Source organism: Lycorma delicatula, chromosome 11 (assembly GCF_047948215.1).
Source record: "Lycorma delicatula isolate Av1 chromosome 11, ASM4794821v1, whole genome shotgun sequence".
Classification (NCBI taxonomy): Eukaryota; Metazoa; Arthropoda; class Insecta; order Hemiptera; family Fulgoridae; genus Lycorma; species Lycorma delicatula.
The window spans coordinates 13,788,820-13,808,302 of NC_134465.1; the positions used below are offsets into that span (position 1 = coordinate 13,788,820).

The 19,483-nt window shown below is 36.2% G+C and overlaps 1 protein-coding gene across 5 annotated transcripts in view; it reads right to left on the reverse strand.

Moving 5' to 3' along the window:
• The window catches only part of Bap170 (Brahma associated protein 170kD), a 278,139-nt gene that overhangs the window by 176,604 nt on the left and 82,052 nt on the right, over positions 1-19,483 (reverse strand). For all 5 annotated transcript variants that reach the window (XR_012758142.1, XR_012758143.1, XM_075378240.1 and 2 more), the window contains exon 3: positions 9,155-9,252. Coding sequence is in view for 3 of the 5 variants with exons in the window: in XM_075378240.1 (XP_075234355.1) it covers positions 9,155-9,252 (98 nt within the window). In the remaining 2 variants the exon portion in view is untranslated. The remainder of the gene's footprint in view (positions 1-9,154; positions 9,253-19,483) is intronic.

The following is a 19,483-nucleotide window of genomic DNA, read 5'->3' on the forward strand; positions in this document are numbered from 1 at the left end:
TATTTAAGTAAATAGAAAACCCGTAAGAAACAAAATCATACACCGGCAATTTCTGATTAGGAATGTGTTTATTATCGGCTCTGTAGCGCAACCGATGTAGGTTTCTTTTTCTAACCAAATCGCAATTATAATACCGAAAGATAATTTTTAACACGGAAAAATAAATTGAAATAACTATAATTATTTATCGTCCCTTCTTCGCGCTAAATATTTTTTTGTTTGTTAATTTCTGCTATTTCATATTTATTATACGAGAAGGCCAGGAATTCACTGGAAAATAAATTATACAGCGTTTCATTTTAATGGCCCTACACGATTTTCTCGTAAATTACGTACAATACAAAAAAATGACCTAAACAAAAGTCACTCGGATTAGAGGGGACATCTTATGGTGACCTTGACCTTTATTTCAAGGTTGACGATTTTTTTTTTTAATGGAATGAACTATCTTTGACCCCACCGATGAAAGCGTAGAAAAGTTTACACTGAAATATGCGGTCACACGTACGATTGGAGTTAGTGTTGTTATATGGAGGTAGTCTTATACGATTACACGTTTTTGAAGGTATAACAATATTCTTGGCGTATTTATATTTCAGGCCACTTATCTCGCAAACTACGTTAAAACTTCAATATAAAATTTTCTATTCTTTTCATCGATGGATTCAAAAATAGGTCATTCCACTTGAAAAATCGTCTTCAAATAACGGTCAAGGTGTCCCTCTCCAATTTGAGTAACCTTTCTTTAGGTCATTTGTTCATATCGTACGTAGTTTACGAGAAAATCGCCTGGGGCGATTAAAATGAAACATCCTATACATTAGTGCGATAACAGAAATTTACAAACCCGAAAGCGGATAATAAAAAAATTTTTGTTATCTCTCCAGTAGAAATTATTAATCGGATATTCCCTTCCGTTAGCGATCGATGTAACCTGCGTTTAGATATGCGTGAGGGGGAGGCAAAATAAAACAATTTTCACCTTTATGCGGCTTAAAATCTCTCTTTTATACCGTATAAAAGGGAAAGCGAGAAGAAAGCACAGACGTTTAAACGTTAGTCGGATATAATGAAAGCGATATGCGCTTTCGGACCGGCGGTTTATAATACGTTTACACGAACGGGTTATCGACTTTACGATTTATCGCTTTGACCTTACGATACAAGAAAATGTAAGACAGGATTATAACGATTACTCTAATTTAGACTTTAAATACAAAGCGATATAATAGGTACTTCACTCCGGTACGAATAGACTATAAAAAACATCAATACGATCCGACCGATTAATGTCATACGTTAATTAAGCCTACTCGTAACGTTTTCAGGCCGACAGTTTCTAAGTTATCGGCCATCTTCCGATAATTTGTTTTGGTCTTAATTTTTTTACCGGTTTAACGCTATTTTGCATTTCTTTCTCTTTTGACTTTGGCGTATTTAATACGGCCTATATTTATTTCGTATAATCCGATCTTTGTCTTCCTCTTAGTTTTCCCTTCTACCCGTTTCCACCGTCACTAATCGACTCCGCCAAATACACAAGATTTTGCCAGAAATTTCTCTCTTTTCAAAATCTGTCGGTTTCAAATTTATCGACCCGCTAACATTTAACGTCTTCCTATTATACATTTCAAAGTCCTCTTTCCTATACCTTTCCGTTTCTTTTTCTATCGTACACGTTTCGTCGCTAAATTATTACATATTTATGAGAAATTCTTCCATCGATATTTTTTCACGAGAAATCTCCTCGCACGAACCGATCCGATTGCGATATAAACTTCACGCGTTTCATCCATCAGCCTTGTTTTATTCGATAAGTCTCGCCTAACTATACGATCCGTTTCGTTTGGTAGTTCTTCAAACACTTGTACAGTTCCATCAGGAAGAACAACGCTATCGTCGAATCTCAGCATCTTAAATGTTATCCTCGTACAATTACCGGGCTCTCGTTTTCTTAGACTCCTAGACACCTTCTTTTACGCGCAAGTCAGAAAAGCATATACCGTACGTATAACCTTTAAAAACGTTATAAGAATTTTTTCTGCGCGCTAACTTTTTTTTTTAGTATTTAAATTAAATCCGCGGAACGTACACCTTTATAATTTTAAATTAATATTAAATTACCTCGGTAAGTAAATCTTTTTCTTCGTTAACTCTTATTTTACCTCCTAGCATCGTAATTAATAAAATCGTTTAACGCAATTTATCCGTGTAACTTATAAAAATTAGCTACATACTCTTCTTTGTTTTTTACCGGCAAACTATTAGCTACATACTCTTCCTTGTTTTTTACCGGCAAACTGCGGTTCATATCCCGGGCAAATAAGACTGGATTTCTAAATTTAATCTGAACGCAAATTACTATTTAGCGTCGCATTAATAAGCTGCAACATTATATATGTTTACGTACGTTTTTAAGGTCGATTGGATTTACGAGTAGGGGATATTCGACGTTATTTCTCAAAACATTTTACTTTGTATCTCGAAAACACATCGACTAAAATAGACGTTCGGCACGACTATTACACGGGGTAATCTATTTTCGACCTGATCGGGCTCGACTTATCGATGCAAATACTTACTCCGATAAATAAAAATTTTAAATAAGAGGACAGAACAGGACTCGTACTTAAAACATCGATTATTTTCATCCGACTACAACGGTACATCTAATACCGCTACAGACAACACCGGAACTTTTTAAAGGGAGCACCTGGAACCCGACTGAGGAATTTACCCTGTTTTTATAATTTCTGATATTTTATTTGTTTTTGAAGTTTAAAAATCTTACACGAGATAACTGTCGAGCAACGGGATCGCAAACGAGACCCGAATAATTTTACTAAAAATTTCGATACTTTAGCTCGTTTTAAATATAGAATAATTTTGACGATAAAAAACGTCATCCGGTATACGGAGTCGATCGAGATCCAAAATGTTTTATTAAAAATTGTGATTTTTTTTTTCATATTTTTAATTCCCCGTAACATTTAAAATGTCACTCGATCGAGAATGTTAAATTTGTTTACAAAACCGGTTTGATATTTTTCACGATCGGACTCTTAATCGTTCGTAATAAAAAAAGCCTACGGCGTATCAGAAATAAAAATTTTTCAAGGGGAAAAATTTGAACCGTTAACCGGCTTTTTTTACTTATTTTTATTTTTATCTTCTGCATTTTTAATTTTTTTTCTTTACTATTATAATTAAGCCGTTCTACCGCCTTTTTTAGAATATCGATCGATTAAAAATAAAAATATCTTACTTTCTTTATCTTTAATGTAGATCCGATAAATAATATAAAAATGTATTAATCGGTGCGAAATAAAGCAAAATCTAATTTTTTTTAAAACATTTTTACGATATTTTTAATTCTTTTAAATATAATCGCTTTTTGTACAGCGTTAATACGAAAACCGTTCGATTCGGGGCCGGTTCGGGACCCTTTATTAAAATTTGCCGCTTTATTAAAACCCAGACGCCGGTATCGTACGAGACCGACAAGTCGTAAATCTCAAACGGAATTCCGAGTAAAGGAAAAGAAAACAAAACAAAAGGGAACGCGAATAAAAGTCATAGCGAGCCTTTTCGTAAGACTACTGCGTCAAAGAGAACCGCGATTATTTTTTCTGACGCGATGTACGACGACAAAAAGTATTCTCTACCTCGAGAAATTATAATCCGGCCGATACAAAGAGCTTACGCATCCCGACGCGCAGATAAAGTATAAATAAAAAGGAACGAATAGAACTACAAACAAGCCCGTACCGGGAAAGTACCGACCGTAAGGAAATTTATCTAGATATAATAAAGCGAGACTACGGTAAAACGTAACGCGGAGGAAATACAACCGCGTATAATACTAAAGAACTACCGACGGTCGATCGGTTTTCCCGTCTTCCTGAAACGTTAATTAACGGAAAGATAAATGGAAGTTTGCCGGCACGCACGCGTATACGAGTAGACTCTGAATCTCAGAAACATGAGAGAACTAACAAGTATGTGGATGGATGACCCTTCAAAAATTATTCCTGAATCGAGATACTGAATATATTCAGATTTTGTACACACCTGGACATTAAGTTTGTTGCTAGTGCGATACAAAATTTCTTTACGAATCGATAAATGCCGGTAAACCGACTAAAGAATTGGAATTTTGCTTACGACACCTCTTTCAATACATCGATTTGAAAACTATAAATTTCCCAAGAGTTCAAAATTAAAATCGCATCGATCGTAGAGTTTTTTCTATAGCCTTTGCGGTTTCACTTACATATGGTATTAAGCCCGATAAAGTCAGGTTTAATCAAATATTAATGCACACGTTTGATTAAGATGTTCCAAACGACTGTTGAACATTTTTTTCAGGATCCGCGGTTTTCTGATCAAAAAATCGTTCTGTATATTTTACCTGACAATCAAGATCGTTTCGATAATTCAAATCGTTTGAAAAATGAACTTACATCGCCTAAAAAATAAAGATCAGCGTCTTTTGCAGGTACTAAACGTTTTTGTGAATACCCTAAAAGTCACAGCGACATAATGAAAAATAACGTTTCGGTGAATCACAAAATTCAATCGTTTGATGAACCTGTAAATCCCACGGATATTAAAGTCGGTGTTAAGGATTTCGCGGATGGCTGTAAACCGTAAAAATCGAGAGTAGACGACAAATAGAAGCTAAAAAGCTCCAAAACAGAGAAAAATCACGAAAATTTCACGATTGCAACAAAGAGAAAATTTTACGTGCTAAAAAAGCAGCATACAACTATCGAAAAGAAAGGATAATAAATAACAAAAAAAAAGCGTACCGAAGAAAAGTAATCGAAACAGAATCTTTACTAAGCGTTTTCAAAATTCAACAAAAAATAGAGTCGTATGTAAAGTTATTTCAGAAAAATTAAACGCGGGTACCGCAATAGAAAATAACATCGAAGCTGAAACAATAATAAAACGGTGAACGGTAGGTCGAACATTGCAAACCGAATGAAAAAATCAGAAGCGTTTATCGAAAAAGCTGAAGTTACAATTTTTAATATCGAAGAGAAAGTATTAGCGTTATGTGCAGCCTCAGAACATAAAACATCATCTGAAGCTTATTTTTCGGACAGAGCGTACAGAGACGATCGCATACCGACTATATTTATTTTATCCGATTCGTCAGATAGATGGCAAACGAAATATCACTCCTTTCAAATAATGAAAAAAATACCCGTAAATTAGATCGACAATCATATAATCTGTCACCAATACTTAGGTAAACTTACGAATGTATTACCGGTAGTTTACAAGAAATCAACAAAATCGTGAAATTGTGATAAAGATCTGTACAAATCCAACGATTTAGATTTAATAAATCATCTACGAACGATTTTTGCATTCCACCAAAGATCTCAAAATAAAAAAATCGAATACGTTTTTGGAGAACTTGAAAAAATGTAACGCTCTTCACTCAAATCTTGCGAAACTTGGTCATCTTCATAGCTGTTACGTCGATATGCAGTCTCGCACCTAATCATTTATTTCTACTTTGGTATTATCTGTACGCTTTCCAAACGTCAGATATACTAAAAAATCAGTATACTATATCGTTTTACTAACCGAAAAGACAGCGCTCTAAATACAGCAGATGTAGATTTTTTGAAGTCGCAGTACGTTAAAATTAAGGAAAATCAGTAAATCACAGAACGGGAGACAGAATATATCGAACTAGACGAAGACAAAATTACGCGACTTTTCTCATCGGCATTCACGGCTTTACGTAAAAAATCGAAAACCTACAGATTCATTCGCGCGTATCTTGTGAAAACTTACGCCGCAAAAAAAATGTTCACGACATCTACAACCTTACAAAACCTCTAGATATAAAATTACGGTTAAATTTTACGAAGCGTTTAAAATTCCAAACGGATGATGTTTCTGACGGCGTAAAAAAATCGACTTCTGATGAAAATTCAAGCGTAGATCTAAATGAAAATCTACACGTAGATCCGAACTATATTTGCGACTCGTTTAAAAACGTTCCGCAAAAACAAGATACTTTCAACACGCGTACTAAATAATCTTACTGCTAAACCCGTACCGGAAAAACTATCGACTTTGAACAAATATGAAAAAATTCTAACGGAAAGAGGAAAAGCGTTTCAAGTTGTTCGGCGAATACGATCGGTGTCGAACAAAACTTTTCCTTGGAAACGCACGATTCCAAACGTCAAAGGGTAAAACGTTCAGTTTACAAATTACCTTTACAGGAAACGATCGAAAGAATTTGCCAGCCTTATGAACCTATCCACCGTGACACAGAATTTTATATTTTAGTAAGAGAATCGCCTACTAACTAAAATGTTATACGGGAGAAATTGGCCGATACGAAAGAAGTACTCGATGCGTTAATACGGTTGAGAAATAACAATCCAAAATACGGCCGAATAATTTTATCGGACGACATTAACCGTTTGTGGAAACAATTGAATTTGGATAACTCTGTATATAATATCGACGAAGAAAAAAAAGATAATGATAAACGTATCGCTGGTAAAGGGGAAGAAAACGTTGACAAGAAAGAAACTGATGAAATTCGTGATAATATTAAAAAAAAGGCTATATCCATTACATACGAGTATTACGATCGATATACAATTTATCCTGTCGATGAAAAGAAAGTAAATGATACTGCAAGGAACTTACATCAATTTGTCGTTCCTATAGATAACCGAACAAAATCGTTGGATTTATTGTGTTTCCCTGACATATTCATACGGAGTCGGGGGTCAATACGCACATAGAAATACTCGGTTAAGCGATTTGGAATTCATAAAGCGTAAATTATTGTCCGAGCATCCACAATTCGAGTAAATATCAAATATCTGTTTTACTTGCTTAACGATAACAACATAAAACTACTCCGAAACAATAAAATTGTTAGGGTTTCGGAGAGAGTTTGCCGTCGATTGAAAACATCAAAAATCGAAAATCAAAATTCGACTATTTATTTATTTATAGTTCTTCAAAAAGACATTGCCCGAATCAAAAAAGTGCAGAATGTATGAAAGGCGAGATAATTGTTACATATTTTTCCTACTTCATTTCCTCAAATATAAAAATATACACAGTTAAATATTTTCTTCCTGCTCTACTAATATTGTACTAAACGATAGAACTTTTTTAATATAAAACAAATACGAAATCGCCGAGAAATAATCGGAGTTAAACAATATTTTTATATACTTGTACATACAACACAAATCATATCGTAAAAAATTGGTCTAATTTTCTCAACTATGTTGATTGAAAAAGCAAAAACTCTTGCCGGAGGACGATAATTCACGATGCAAATCATACGAGTGATTGTTCTCTAGTTCTAAATTCACGACTATCAAACGATAAAATAATTAATTAATTAGCTAAAAAAATAATAAGGGTTCGTAATTTTCTTTATTACAAAAATTAATTCGATTCTAGACAAAAATGTTACATAATTTAAAAACGGTAAAAAAAAAAACGTAATTTCGTTCACAAAATTGAAATACTGCACGTTTTAATATTTTTTTTAAATCGAGAAGTTAATTTTTTTCAAACTAATTAACACACGATCGGAGGCAGTACCGGTAGTTATGATACTTTAAGAGTGAAGGTGACATTTAGAAATGATTTCGTCGCTTTGAATTTTCAAAATAACCAGGAAACATTTTATTAAAGGTATAATTATATAACGTTAATATCGTGTGGCTTTTTAACCGTTAGGAACATACGATAAATATGTCGACAGAAACCTACGAATGATAATCGGTTCGCGTAATAAGCCGTGTAACATTTACTTTAAATAGTCACAACTACCCGTACTGCCCCTAATGTTCATCTTTGATCGACACTTGATCTGTTCATTAAGCGATCTTTTCGTTGAAATCCGAAATCGTTTGTTGTTGTTCGTTATAGAATTTTTTCGCCGTAACGGACAAAGTCGAACTTATTGTTGAGATCGTAATGCGTTTGCGTAAACGATAAATAATAATGTTAAACGTAAAATATTGAAATTTCGTTCAAATTCGTTGTTAAAAGTATGAAATCGCGACGGCAAGAGATTTTGCATTTTCAATCGACATATTTAAGAAAATTTGACGAATTTTTTACACGATTTGTGTTATTACATATTTACACAGGAATATAAAAAAATTGTTTATCCCCGATTATTTCTCGGCGATTTTGGATTTGTTTTATATTAAAAAAGTTCTATCGTTTAGTTACAATGTTAGAAGAGCAGGAAGAAAATATTTAACGGTGTATATTTCTGTATTTGATAAAATGAAGTAGGAAAAATATATAACGATTATTATCTCGCCTTTCATACGTATCTGTACTTTTTTATTCGGACAGTTATTTTCGAAGAACTATAAATAAATAATTGAATTTTGATTTTCGATTTTTGATGTTTTCAATCGACGGCGGCAAACTCTCTCCAAAACCCTAACAATTTCATTGTTTTGGTAGTTAAGTATATTATTTGTATATATCTGGTAGTATATATATATATACTCCCGGCGGAATGGTAGCGTCTCGGCCTTTTATTCGGAGGCCCCGGATTCGAATCCCGGTCACGCATAGCGTTTTTTATAGGCTAAAAATTCCATTTCCATATCCTCGAAAAAAAAAATTTATACCTTATTTATGTATAGTATACACATAAAAATAAATATATTATATAATTAAAATAAACTACGTACCGATCAGAATAAAACATTTATTTATCGTTTAAAAAAAAAATCGTTTTTTAATAAATATTTTACAAGATTTAGCCCATCCAAGAGTCTAAAACACGAAACTCTATCTAAATAACGCAAAACTTTTATTAAAAAGTAAATCTGAAAGAATTCTCCCATCCACAATATATGAAAATCGTCAATAGGCAGTAATAATTAAGCGTTAAGCACGATCGATTTAACTACTAAAAGATTTATACAGTAGTACTTCTACGATTCCAGCGGTACTGATCAAACGTAATTACCGATTACCGTACGGTGAAAAGTAATTATGTTCACCGCTCAGCCCTTAAACTCGTAATTATTCTTCCTAACGGCTGTATCGACAACCTTAGCGAACCTGGACTCGTTCGACCGGAAATGTATTAAATATATTCAAAAGAAAGAAATAAGCTTACCTTAAATAAATCTGCTTAAGTGCGACACAACTATTGACACAATGCCTGGGGATTCTAAAAGATTCTTGTATGAGGTCCCACTCGTTTTTGCTGTTAACCTAAAACAAAAAAACAAAAAAAACACCTTAATAAATGAATTTCAAATAGTACATAAATTCGTCCGTAAAATATACTTGGGAAAAAATAAACCGTTGCGTCTCGATACGTGTAAAACAGTCTAATTTTTTCCCCGAATTTAGTCGTCTGAAAATTTATTGCTTTTTCGAGCGACAAAATACGACGAAAAAACGCATTTCTATCTAGCGAAATCGGGGAAAAGTTTTTTTAACAGAAAATCGTCCTACAAGTTTTCTCAAACGGAATTTTTTCGTCGTATTTTGTCGCTCGAAAAAGCAAAAAATTTTCAGACGACTAAATTCGGAAAAAAATTAGTCTCGAATAACAGTAAATAATGCTTACAAGAACTTTTTGGGGATTTTTAAGCAAAAATATAGTAGTATTTTTAAAAAAATGCTCGCATCATTTTCAATATGTAAACGTTGTCAGAAATTTTGAATTCGGCCAAACTTCTTTACGGGAATAAAATTTTACCAAGCCTATAAGTTACATACAACAGTTCGTATAATGAAAAGAATAATTATAGTTTGTAGGGAAGGTTTCCTTGGCATTTCTGTCGCCACCACCCCGCCCCGATCGATCGCCCTAAAGCATAAAACCGAATGTCTGTGCAACAAACGGCAACTGAGCCTCGAACAGTTTAGGGAACAGTATCTAACATAGCTCTTAGAGCTTACCTGACGGCGTGGGACAATATACGGCTAACGTGTCCAACCTCTCCCTTGTCATATATTTACGAAAACGGGTAGGCGCAACCCATCAACTACAAAAAATATATATAACATCCGTAATAAAATTTATTTCGTTTAGGCAGCAATTTGCTGCCACGCCTAGGTCGCTGAATGCCAGAAAGTACCTGTCCACCATTTTAAAGCGCTTAAAGCCATAATAATTGGCTGGTGGTAAGCCACACTCCGGGTTAGCTTCCCACGGCAATGCGGTAAGAGTCTTTCCCCTAAGCAAACTACGGATGCCGGTTGAACAAAGCAACCGCATCTAGGAACTCGCACACGGTCCGACAATGCGGCTCTCGCCGCTTGTGAGTTGTCAATTATCCTCTTGACCTCTAAGTTCCATGGTGGCCCGGTCTCTGGCCCCCCATAGAGCAGGGCAGACAAACATCAGGTATTCATTTGACTGGACCTCCCCGCAGATGCACAGCTAATCAACTGGATCGATAACTGGTCGGCAATTATCGAACCATCAACAGCCTGCCAAGCGGCTCTCTTAGGACAGGCAGCAGATGGTAGAATATATCCGGGTCAAATTGGTCAATCTCCGGTGCCCTTTTTACTGCCGTTCGAGAGACCACTCGATCTACTATATCAACATCATCCGCAGCACCTACGCCAGGGAAGGGCATAGCCACCCCCTAACGCCGACCTCTGCTTCACCCTCCGGAGCACCTGGAAAAAGAGTGTCGAGGAACGCCTGGTAAGTCGCCACAGATGTTAAAGTGTGATCACGACCACCAAACCCCCATCGAACACAGGACAGCATGTGAAACGGCTTTGGCCGGTAACATGATTTTGCGAGCTCCCAGGGGTTGCGCTGCAACTCTCGCATGGAGTCTTGCCATAACTCGAGTCTGGCTTCCTTGATAGCTTGAACATATTCATTATGGGCGCGTCGGTAGATCCGCAGACCCTAAGCACGCACGTCATCAATAATAATCTCTGTTAGGAGGCGACGCTGGTATCTTCTCCTAGAGGACCTAACTCTTGCGCGCAGCATGCTAAGGTCAGAGGGCCACCACTTTTCCCCAGGTTTCCGCCTGGGTTTAACAGAAGGCTCCCCGAAAGCAGCGGTTATGACGGCTCCAGGCACTTTCCGATCAGCGGACCGGCCAGTACCTAAGGGTCCGTCTACTGGCCGAGGCCGCCGTAGCGTCCAGAGAAACCGACACTCTGATGCCCAGAAGACCGTCCAGAATCCTGCCCAACTTCGCCAGCAAATCATTGATACTCCATCCAAGCTGGAAGTATCCCGACAACTAATACGACATCAAGCGTATCCATCGTGATTCGCACGACGATGAATTGCTCATCAGACGGATGGGGCATCCAGAAGACACCCAACGAATCTGAGCCGACCACGACCGCGTTTGTAGGGTAGAATATGAACAGGACTTAAGCGGACTTAACATGCCGTCATGAAAAAGTATATGTTCGGCGAGTGACGAAGCGACAATAACCCACCGCATTCCTCATTTTAAAGAAAATGAGGAAATAAGACGTTCATTATTCTTCGGACTCGATTATATAAAAAAAAAATAATCAAGAAGACCGACATTTCGTTATTTGAAAATATATAATATGAAAAGTCACAAATGTTCTAATTTGCCTCGCTCAAATTTTTTCAACCTTAAATTGAACGTACCTCAAAAACGATTGGACCAATCTTCTTCGAATTTTCTCATGCACAACTTCATATATACTACTCTACAGCATATCTAAATTTCAATCAAGTTGATCTAACAGTTTTGAAGATTTTCAACCCGCAAAATTTTATACATAGGCCTATAAATAAATTATATGTATATATGTAAGAAAACCACAATTAAGTGAATGTTGTTTTCGTAACCTCTTTCCCGCCATGCAACCGAAAGTAATATCGTACTTTTCTTCGTAGAGTCGGTAAAAAATCGCTAGGAATACACAGAGGTAAACTTTGAATGAGCGAAATCGAATGCGGTTTGCTATTTTTGTAACATATCGATGAACATATTCTATGTTATTATGTCTGAACATATTCAATTTTTTCAGAGCGAAATATGCCGCCGTAAAACGAGTTATAGCGACGAATACTTCATGCGATTTAAAACCAATCGTATGCTCGTATTCGATAAGACGTGAATTAATAATAAGAAAAACAAAGTCACGATTTTCATACAAAATAAAGAAATACGATAAAAAAAATAATATCTATTCGAAAAAGCATTGAACGTTAATAATAAAACTGCATACCACACGCACTACGTTAAAAAAATAAACAAGCGGAATATTCTCTAATAAAAATGGCTGGCTTACATGCGCAGAAAGGAATAAATTAAATATAATTTAAAACAGTAACAAAAAATCATTATAAATAAATAACAGATAAAATAACGCGCCGATGGATGAAAAACATTTTATATATATATATATATATATATATATATATATATATATATATATGTATGTATGTGTGTGTGTGTGTGTGTGTGTGTGTGTGAGCAGGACGAAACTAGTCGGCGAAAATATTTTTTCTTTTAAGTGTTTATTAATTTATTACACCGCAAGATGCGGTAATGAGAATCGAAAGGATCAGGAAAACCCCGCAAAAAAAGACGGTGTTTTATCGCGTTGGTAAATTTTACTTCAAGTACACAAAAAATTTCAATAATGTTACGCAGTCCCTGCATCCACTGCCGCTCGCCTCGCAATCATAATTTTACTTACGTGCCCCTTCCCGCTATACTTAGAGCACGAAGTATTATATGAATTGTTGTCCCTTATTATATAATATTACTATTATAATTTAAAATATTATTATATATAATATTTTAATACCATATATATTATTATAATTTATTTTTTGAAATACAGAAAACTATAAATAATTAGCTAATTAATAATAAAAATAATAATAATAATAATAATGCCCCCATCACAGGGGGCATTATTATGGACAACGGAAGGGTCTCCGTTACACCTGCAATAACTTTGACCCTGGCCGCCACATCACCAGCTCTAAATATGGTGCGAGTCCATTTCCAAATCATTCAGCTGTTCATATCCTGCAGGTGACCGAAAAATCTAATCCGTCTGGTGACCTGACGGTGGATACAGGTCAAAAGAAAAGCATATATCCGAGGAATTTACTCGGAACTCCGTTAGCCAGTTATATGAATTGTACGTAAGTACAGCTGTTGCCGCCCTGGACGTGGAACGTAGACGTTACGTTCCGGACGTGGGGATTATCTACCTCAGGGCATTATTATTATTATTAATAATAATAAATTCCTTGATTTAACTGAAAAAGGAAAAAAGATCCCTCCGTCGTCTAGTCATAAGGCTAAGGAAATTGTGCCAAGAGTACAGGAAAATCTAAGTCTACGGAAATGGAGGTGCAAGTCATTATTGAGAAAGCACCAGACACAGACGATAATAAATAAATAAATGCATAATGCCATAATAAATGCATAGAGCCCCCCAAAAGCTCAGAGAGTAGTCACGGTGAGAGCGTCTAGATCAGCCGGCCCCAGTACAGCCTTAAACATTGAATCCAGTTCATCAGCCACTGAAAATGCATCGCTTGCGAGTTTAGATTCAATAGCAACGATGCTAACCGCACCAACGAAGCTTTCATCACCTGATGTAAGCCGGCGGACGTCATTGGCATCAGAAAGAGAAGAAGATGCCATGTCCGCGGCCTCAGACACACAGAAGTTGAGGCCGTAAGAAGAATGGAAAAACGGTGCAAGAAAGGATGGCCGAAAGGAAAGCCTAGACGGTAAACATTGGATTCGAAAGTTGTATTAGAATATGAAATTACGAACCTTTTTTTTAATTTTTTTTTTTTTTTGAAGCGAGACGGGGCTAATGACCAAAGTAGTCGATGCCCCTAAAAACCTCAAAAAACAAAAAATAAAAATAATCGTTCGTACAGTACCGTCGAACAATAGAGAATTAGCAATTTGAAAATCAGAGAACCGTAAATAAAGTTGTCGCTTCACTAAATTATGCCACATATAACACGGTAAATAATTTTATAACACGTATAACCGCTAAATAATTTTATTCAATAACTACGGAATCAAACGAACACCCGGGCAATAAATAAACTATCGGTCCATAGATTAAGTGGATGTTAATAACTAATAAATTTTATATAAAAATTATTTACAACTTGATCGATCGTTCTGCAACACTTACGAACGTATCGGTAACCTAGAAACCGAGAAACAGAAAATCCGAATTAAGGATAGATTTACCGCAGGCCAAAACCTTTAAAATAAGGTCGATGCAATTTTATAACGAGTCGACGGTGTAACTACAAGACAGGAAAACGAAAGGACTGAAATAAATAAGAAAGAGGATTATAAGTCATATCGAAACGGTCACAAAAAATGTCTAACTACAATTATTTTTTTTTTAATGTTCAGCGATTAAGAAAGTCGGAGAAGGTTATATACGATGAAAAAGTATCGCGAGATATACAACGTAGTAGTCGCTAAAAATAAACGAGGAATGAAGAGATCGATAACAAGAAAGACGAGATAATGACGATGATGCGATACCATTCTCAGAGATCGATCGACGCATAATCTAAGCCCTCCCGTTTCTCAAGAGATTATCGAAGGGGATGTTGATAATTTATCGAGACGAGTATCGGGCAGGTCTTGAGCGATTTGATCGCCGATCAGAAAGAACTGCGACCGTCGAATAATCATCGTATCCGGGATAGACGACGGCCTCCGTGCCATTTTGGTTCGTCAACGGGTGAAAGTTTACGGAAAATTTCCTTTACAATGCGTTCGAAACGATCGCGCCTACAGACGGACGGTATTCAATAACCGAGAAAGAAACAAAATCTAAAGCGCTTTCGTACGGAAAAAGTTGAAACGGCCGGCATAATTTGCGGGCGCTGTCGTTTATCACCCGAGTTCTTCGGGCTTAAGGTCTGATTTTCTCATAAAGTAGAAAACACCGGATATAATTTTAACTGTCGGAAATCGACGGGTTTGTTATTTGTTTTCTATCGTCGTCGAAAAACCTGTCGAAACCGTTGCAAGAGTACGCATCCTGTTTTCCTATGTTACGGCGATCTATTTCAGTCTCGTGACAGATTACCGGTCAGAGAAGTTACTCTACAGGTCACCGGCAGAGAAGTTATAATCGGCCTAAACGGATTAAGGTAGAAATATATTTTTTTTTACTTATAAAAAAAGATATTTCAGAAAATAAGACCGACTACCATCACGGTCGGTCACTAGATAAGTACGACGGTCCATCCTATACGGCAGACATTTCCCGATTTTGCATTATAGGCGATCGAAATCGTTGCGTCTTTCCGTGTCTTCAGTCGAAAAAGGGGCGTTATAAAATCAATAACTTAATTTTTGAAGGAAAATACTCGTTTTTAACCGCGTGTATTATATGCGGACTTACAGCGGGAATGTCGGAAGGAGTCTAACAAAGCTTTTAATGCGATAAAGATAAACCGCTTGACACTGCCCTCCCAATACCTACTAAACTAACCGGCTACGCTAATTAGCGGCGCCGAAATGAAATCATCCAGGAACAAAATTGTTTTGTAAATTTGGAATCGAGGATCAAATCTGTTTAATCGGCCTCTTTTTTGTTTAATTTCTCTTCTCGTTCAGAAATAACGATAATACTCTACAAAATTCATTACGCCTTTTTAAACAAAATCGGATGAAAATAGGAGAAAAGATTATGGAGGTAGACGAATTTTGTTATTTGGGAAGTAGAATTACTAAAGATGGACGAAGCAGGAGCGATATAAAATGCCGAATAGCACAAACTAAACGAGCCTTCAGTCAGAAATATAATTTGTTTACATCAAAAATTAATTTAAACGTCAGGAAAAGATTTTTGAAAGTGTATGTTTGGAGCGTCGCTTTATATGGAAGTGAAACTTGGACGATCGGAGTATCTGAGAAGAAAAGATAAGAAGCTTTTGAAATGCGGTGCTATAGGAGAATGTTAAAAATCAGACGGGTGGATAAAGTGACAAATGAAGAGGTATTGCGGCAAATAGATGAAGAAAGAAGCGTTTGGAAAAATATAGTTAAAAGAAGAGACAGACTTATAGGCCACATACTAAGGCATCCTGGAATAGTCGCTTTAACATTGGAAGGACAGGTAGAAGGAAAGAATTGTGTAGGCAGGCCACGTTTGGAATATGTAAAACAAATTGTTAGGGATGTAGGATGTAGAGGATATACTGAAATGAAACGACTAGCACTAGATAGGGAATCTTGGAGAGCTGCATCAAACCAGTCAAATGACTGAAGACAAAAAAAAAAAAATCGGGAAGAGATTTGCAATTCGGCCTGAACGTTTTCAAGTTTTCGATGCGCGTAACGGACTGATTTCGAAGATAGGGAGAATTACTGAAGTCGTGTCATTCTAAACCGAGCGATCAATCGTTTTAACAAAAATATACGTCGTCTACGTAAACAAGTTTAAAATATTTTTCTGTGTTTTAATGCTACCGTACCTTGACTGTTATCCGTAATAAGACGTAGTCTGACGTCAAACCGATATAAAAAGTAATTTCGGCGAATATTCAAGAAAATTAGTCGCCAATTTAAAAAAAAAATAATACCTTTTCAAAGAAAAAAATAAAGTTTCATTTTTTTATTTTATACGTAACATATTTTATACCTAGTAAGGGACGTATAGAAAATAGTCCGTTAGATTATTTGTAGAATCAACAAATCGATCAAAGGTAAACCTCATCGTAAATAATGCAAATTTCATTAACCGTTCTCCTCCTTTACAATCACAAATTCACATATAAAAACGTTATACGTTATCGGTACGAAACTGTCACGCAATCGAACCTTTTTTGAAGATTCTAAAGCACATTACTTGCAACCGACTCGTAAAAACGAAATTACTATTTTCTTCTCCGAATGCGAATATTATGTCATCGCCAGTAAAACCGGAAGAGGATATTATAATGTATAACTAACGGACAAATGTTTTTTTTAGAGGACAAAGAAACCGCATCAAATTTATATAAATAATAGAAAAATAATCCGCTTAAAAAGCGAGACATCTCACACACATCTGAACGACCTAAACTAAAACCGCCTTAACGATAATCGTTTTTAAAGCTTCGCGTTTCACACGCGGTTCAATAACAAAGAGACATCGGTAATACTGGTTACCGATTAACATAAACAACCCGTAAGTCATTTGCATTTAACTGAAAAGGAATATATGTTGGGCTTTGAAAATCTAAATTCTTTTTCGGCAACAGTCTCACATTTATTGACATTCATTTAACGAGTTTGTACTAAGATATAACGTTAAGGACGGTAGAAAAAACATTACCGACTTCGATTACTTCATTTTGTTAAACGGATGAGATATTCATTAACGTATATAACTAAGCGGATCGGCTAAAGAGACGATTAAAAAATTGTAAATAATTTAAATAAAATCCTTTGTGATCTGCCCACAAATAATGGAAAACTACAATTCGTTTGTGTAATCAAATTTTCATACTATTATAGGTATTAAGCGTAGTTTTTTTGCAACCGACTCGTATTTTTTCTCGTACAATTCACCTAGTAACTAGTAAATCAAGACAAACATATAGGTTGTACGATAACGATGAGGTGATTATAAGAGACTGCCGCTGACGTAATAATAATCACAAAACAGCGACGTAGATTTGTTGCCCGCAAAACGTAAAAGTCGTACAAATACGCATCGGTAAATTAATAGTTTACAAATATCCACGTGTAAAACCGGCAGGAAAGATACGACAGATGTAAACCGTACGTTAACGATAAGGTGAATATAAAACAACTGATACCGAGGAGGTATCGTACAGTGTTGCCAAATCACAAGTAAAAACCACGTGGGGGCGCCCCGACCGAGTCCATCCATCGGTCGGTCGGTTCGCATGACGTCATTTAAATGAATCAGCTGATAGCGCAGACTCCCACGTGACTCTCTCACGGGTTTGCTTCGCTCGGCGGCTCTCTCACCGTCCTGTAGTACAGCTGTGCGCTCGGAAGAGGGTACATGGCGCGGCGCTAGGCTACGGCACAATACACCATCGCCGTACACGGTGCATCAAGCGCACACACGATCAGTATCGGCCGACCGTCTGCCGGTAGCAGACGGGCGAGGTGTGCAGCGTCTGCGAACGGAACGTTAGGAAGCGCGAGCGGGTGAGGTTAGCGTAGGGTACACCAAAAGCGCCTGTCAGACATCGAACGACGAACCGTCGAGAGGGATGTTACTCGCTACTGCGATCAGAATTATATATAAGCGATAGGATAGAGCCGCTTTCGTACCGATTTATTTGACAAATCGTAGAAGACTGGGCTAAGATAACCGATCGGCACGACCGCATTTACGATACTCGTACCCTCCCAAGCTAAAAGTATTTTAGTTTAATATTTAATCGCTGTATTATCCAGTAACCTATGCGAATCACACCGGCATATATTATCATTTTTAAGGAAAAAATTTAGGAACCACCCCTAACGATCAAATATTATATCTTTATACAACATAAAAAATGTTTTACATTTTTTAATAATCTGATCGCCCAAAAAAAACAACAAAATGCCGTACTAAAACAAAATATAGAAAAATATTTACAAAGTTATAAATAAAACGATAACGCATTTTTTACGTACAGAATAACAAACTTCAAATCGCGATTCGGTTAGAAATACAGACGATTCAAAGTCTGAAGCATTCTTCTAACGTTAGAAGTAATAATCGACTGTGTAATAAACGTCTGAAATTAAGTCATTTTCCCCTACAAATTTTAGCTATTTAATGCGCGTGATTTACAGGAAAATTTCAGAGCGCATTGAAGTCAAAGAACCAAAAACGATCTGCTCCTTCGACATTTTAATTAATAAATCCTACACAACTTTAATTAAGAAAAAGTTAAAAAGTCTGTTCGGAAAATTAAGCATAGTAAGATCACATACGAACGTAAAATGGAATATATTTCGAGACTCCTTATTTTAATTTCTAATTGTGATTTTGTCGCATGAACTGCGACTTGCATCTACGCACACACAGATCAACCGCGTGAACGGGATCGATATTAATTACAGATATTAAAGGAAATATTTAAAAATTTTAATACAGTTGTTTTTATTTTTTATCTGTTCTGTAACAGAATTGCTTTTTTATCTTGATTTATCGCAACAGAATTCACGGAGTGATTCGTATGGACGCCTTAAGCGATTTTGCAATTTCTTATCGTTACCCTAAGACCAGTGGTTTCCAAACTTTTCCGAGTCGCCGCGCCCTTTTTCAATTACAATTTTTCCACAGCACCCTAACCTAAGTAAAAGTACAACTACCCGCAAGTAAGAGATAAAAATAAATAAAACTCGTGTATCTTCATTATTTTTTTACTTTATTAACATTAAATTAATTATTATAAATGCCTCGGTTCAATCGGTGTCAACACCAATGGTGCAGTGGTGGTTGTCTTGAC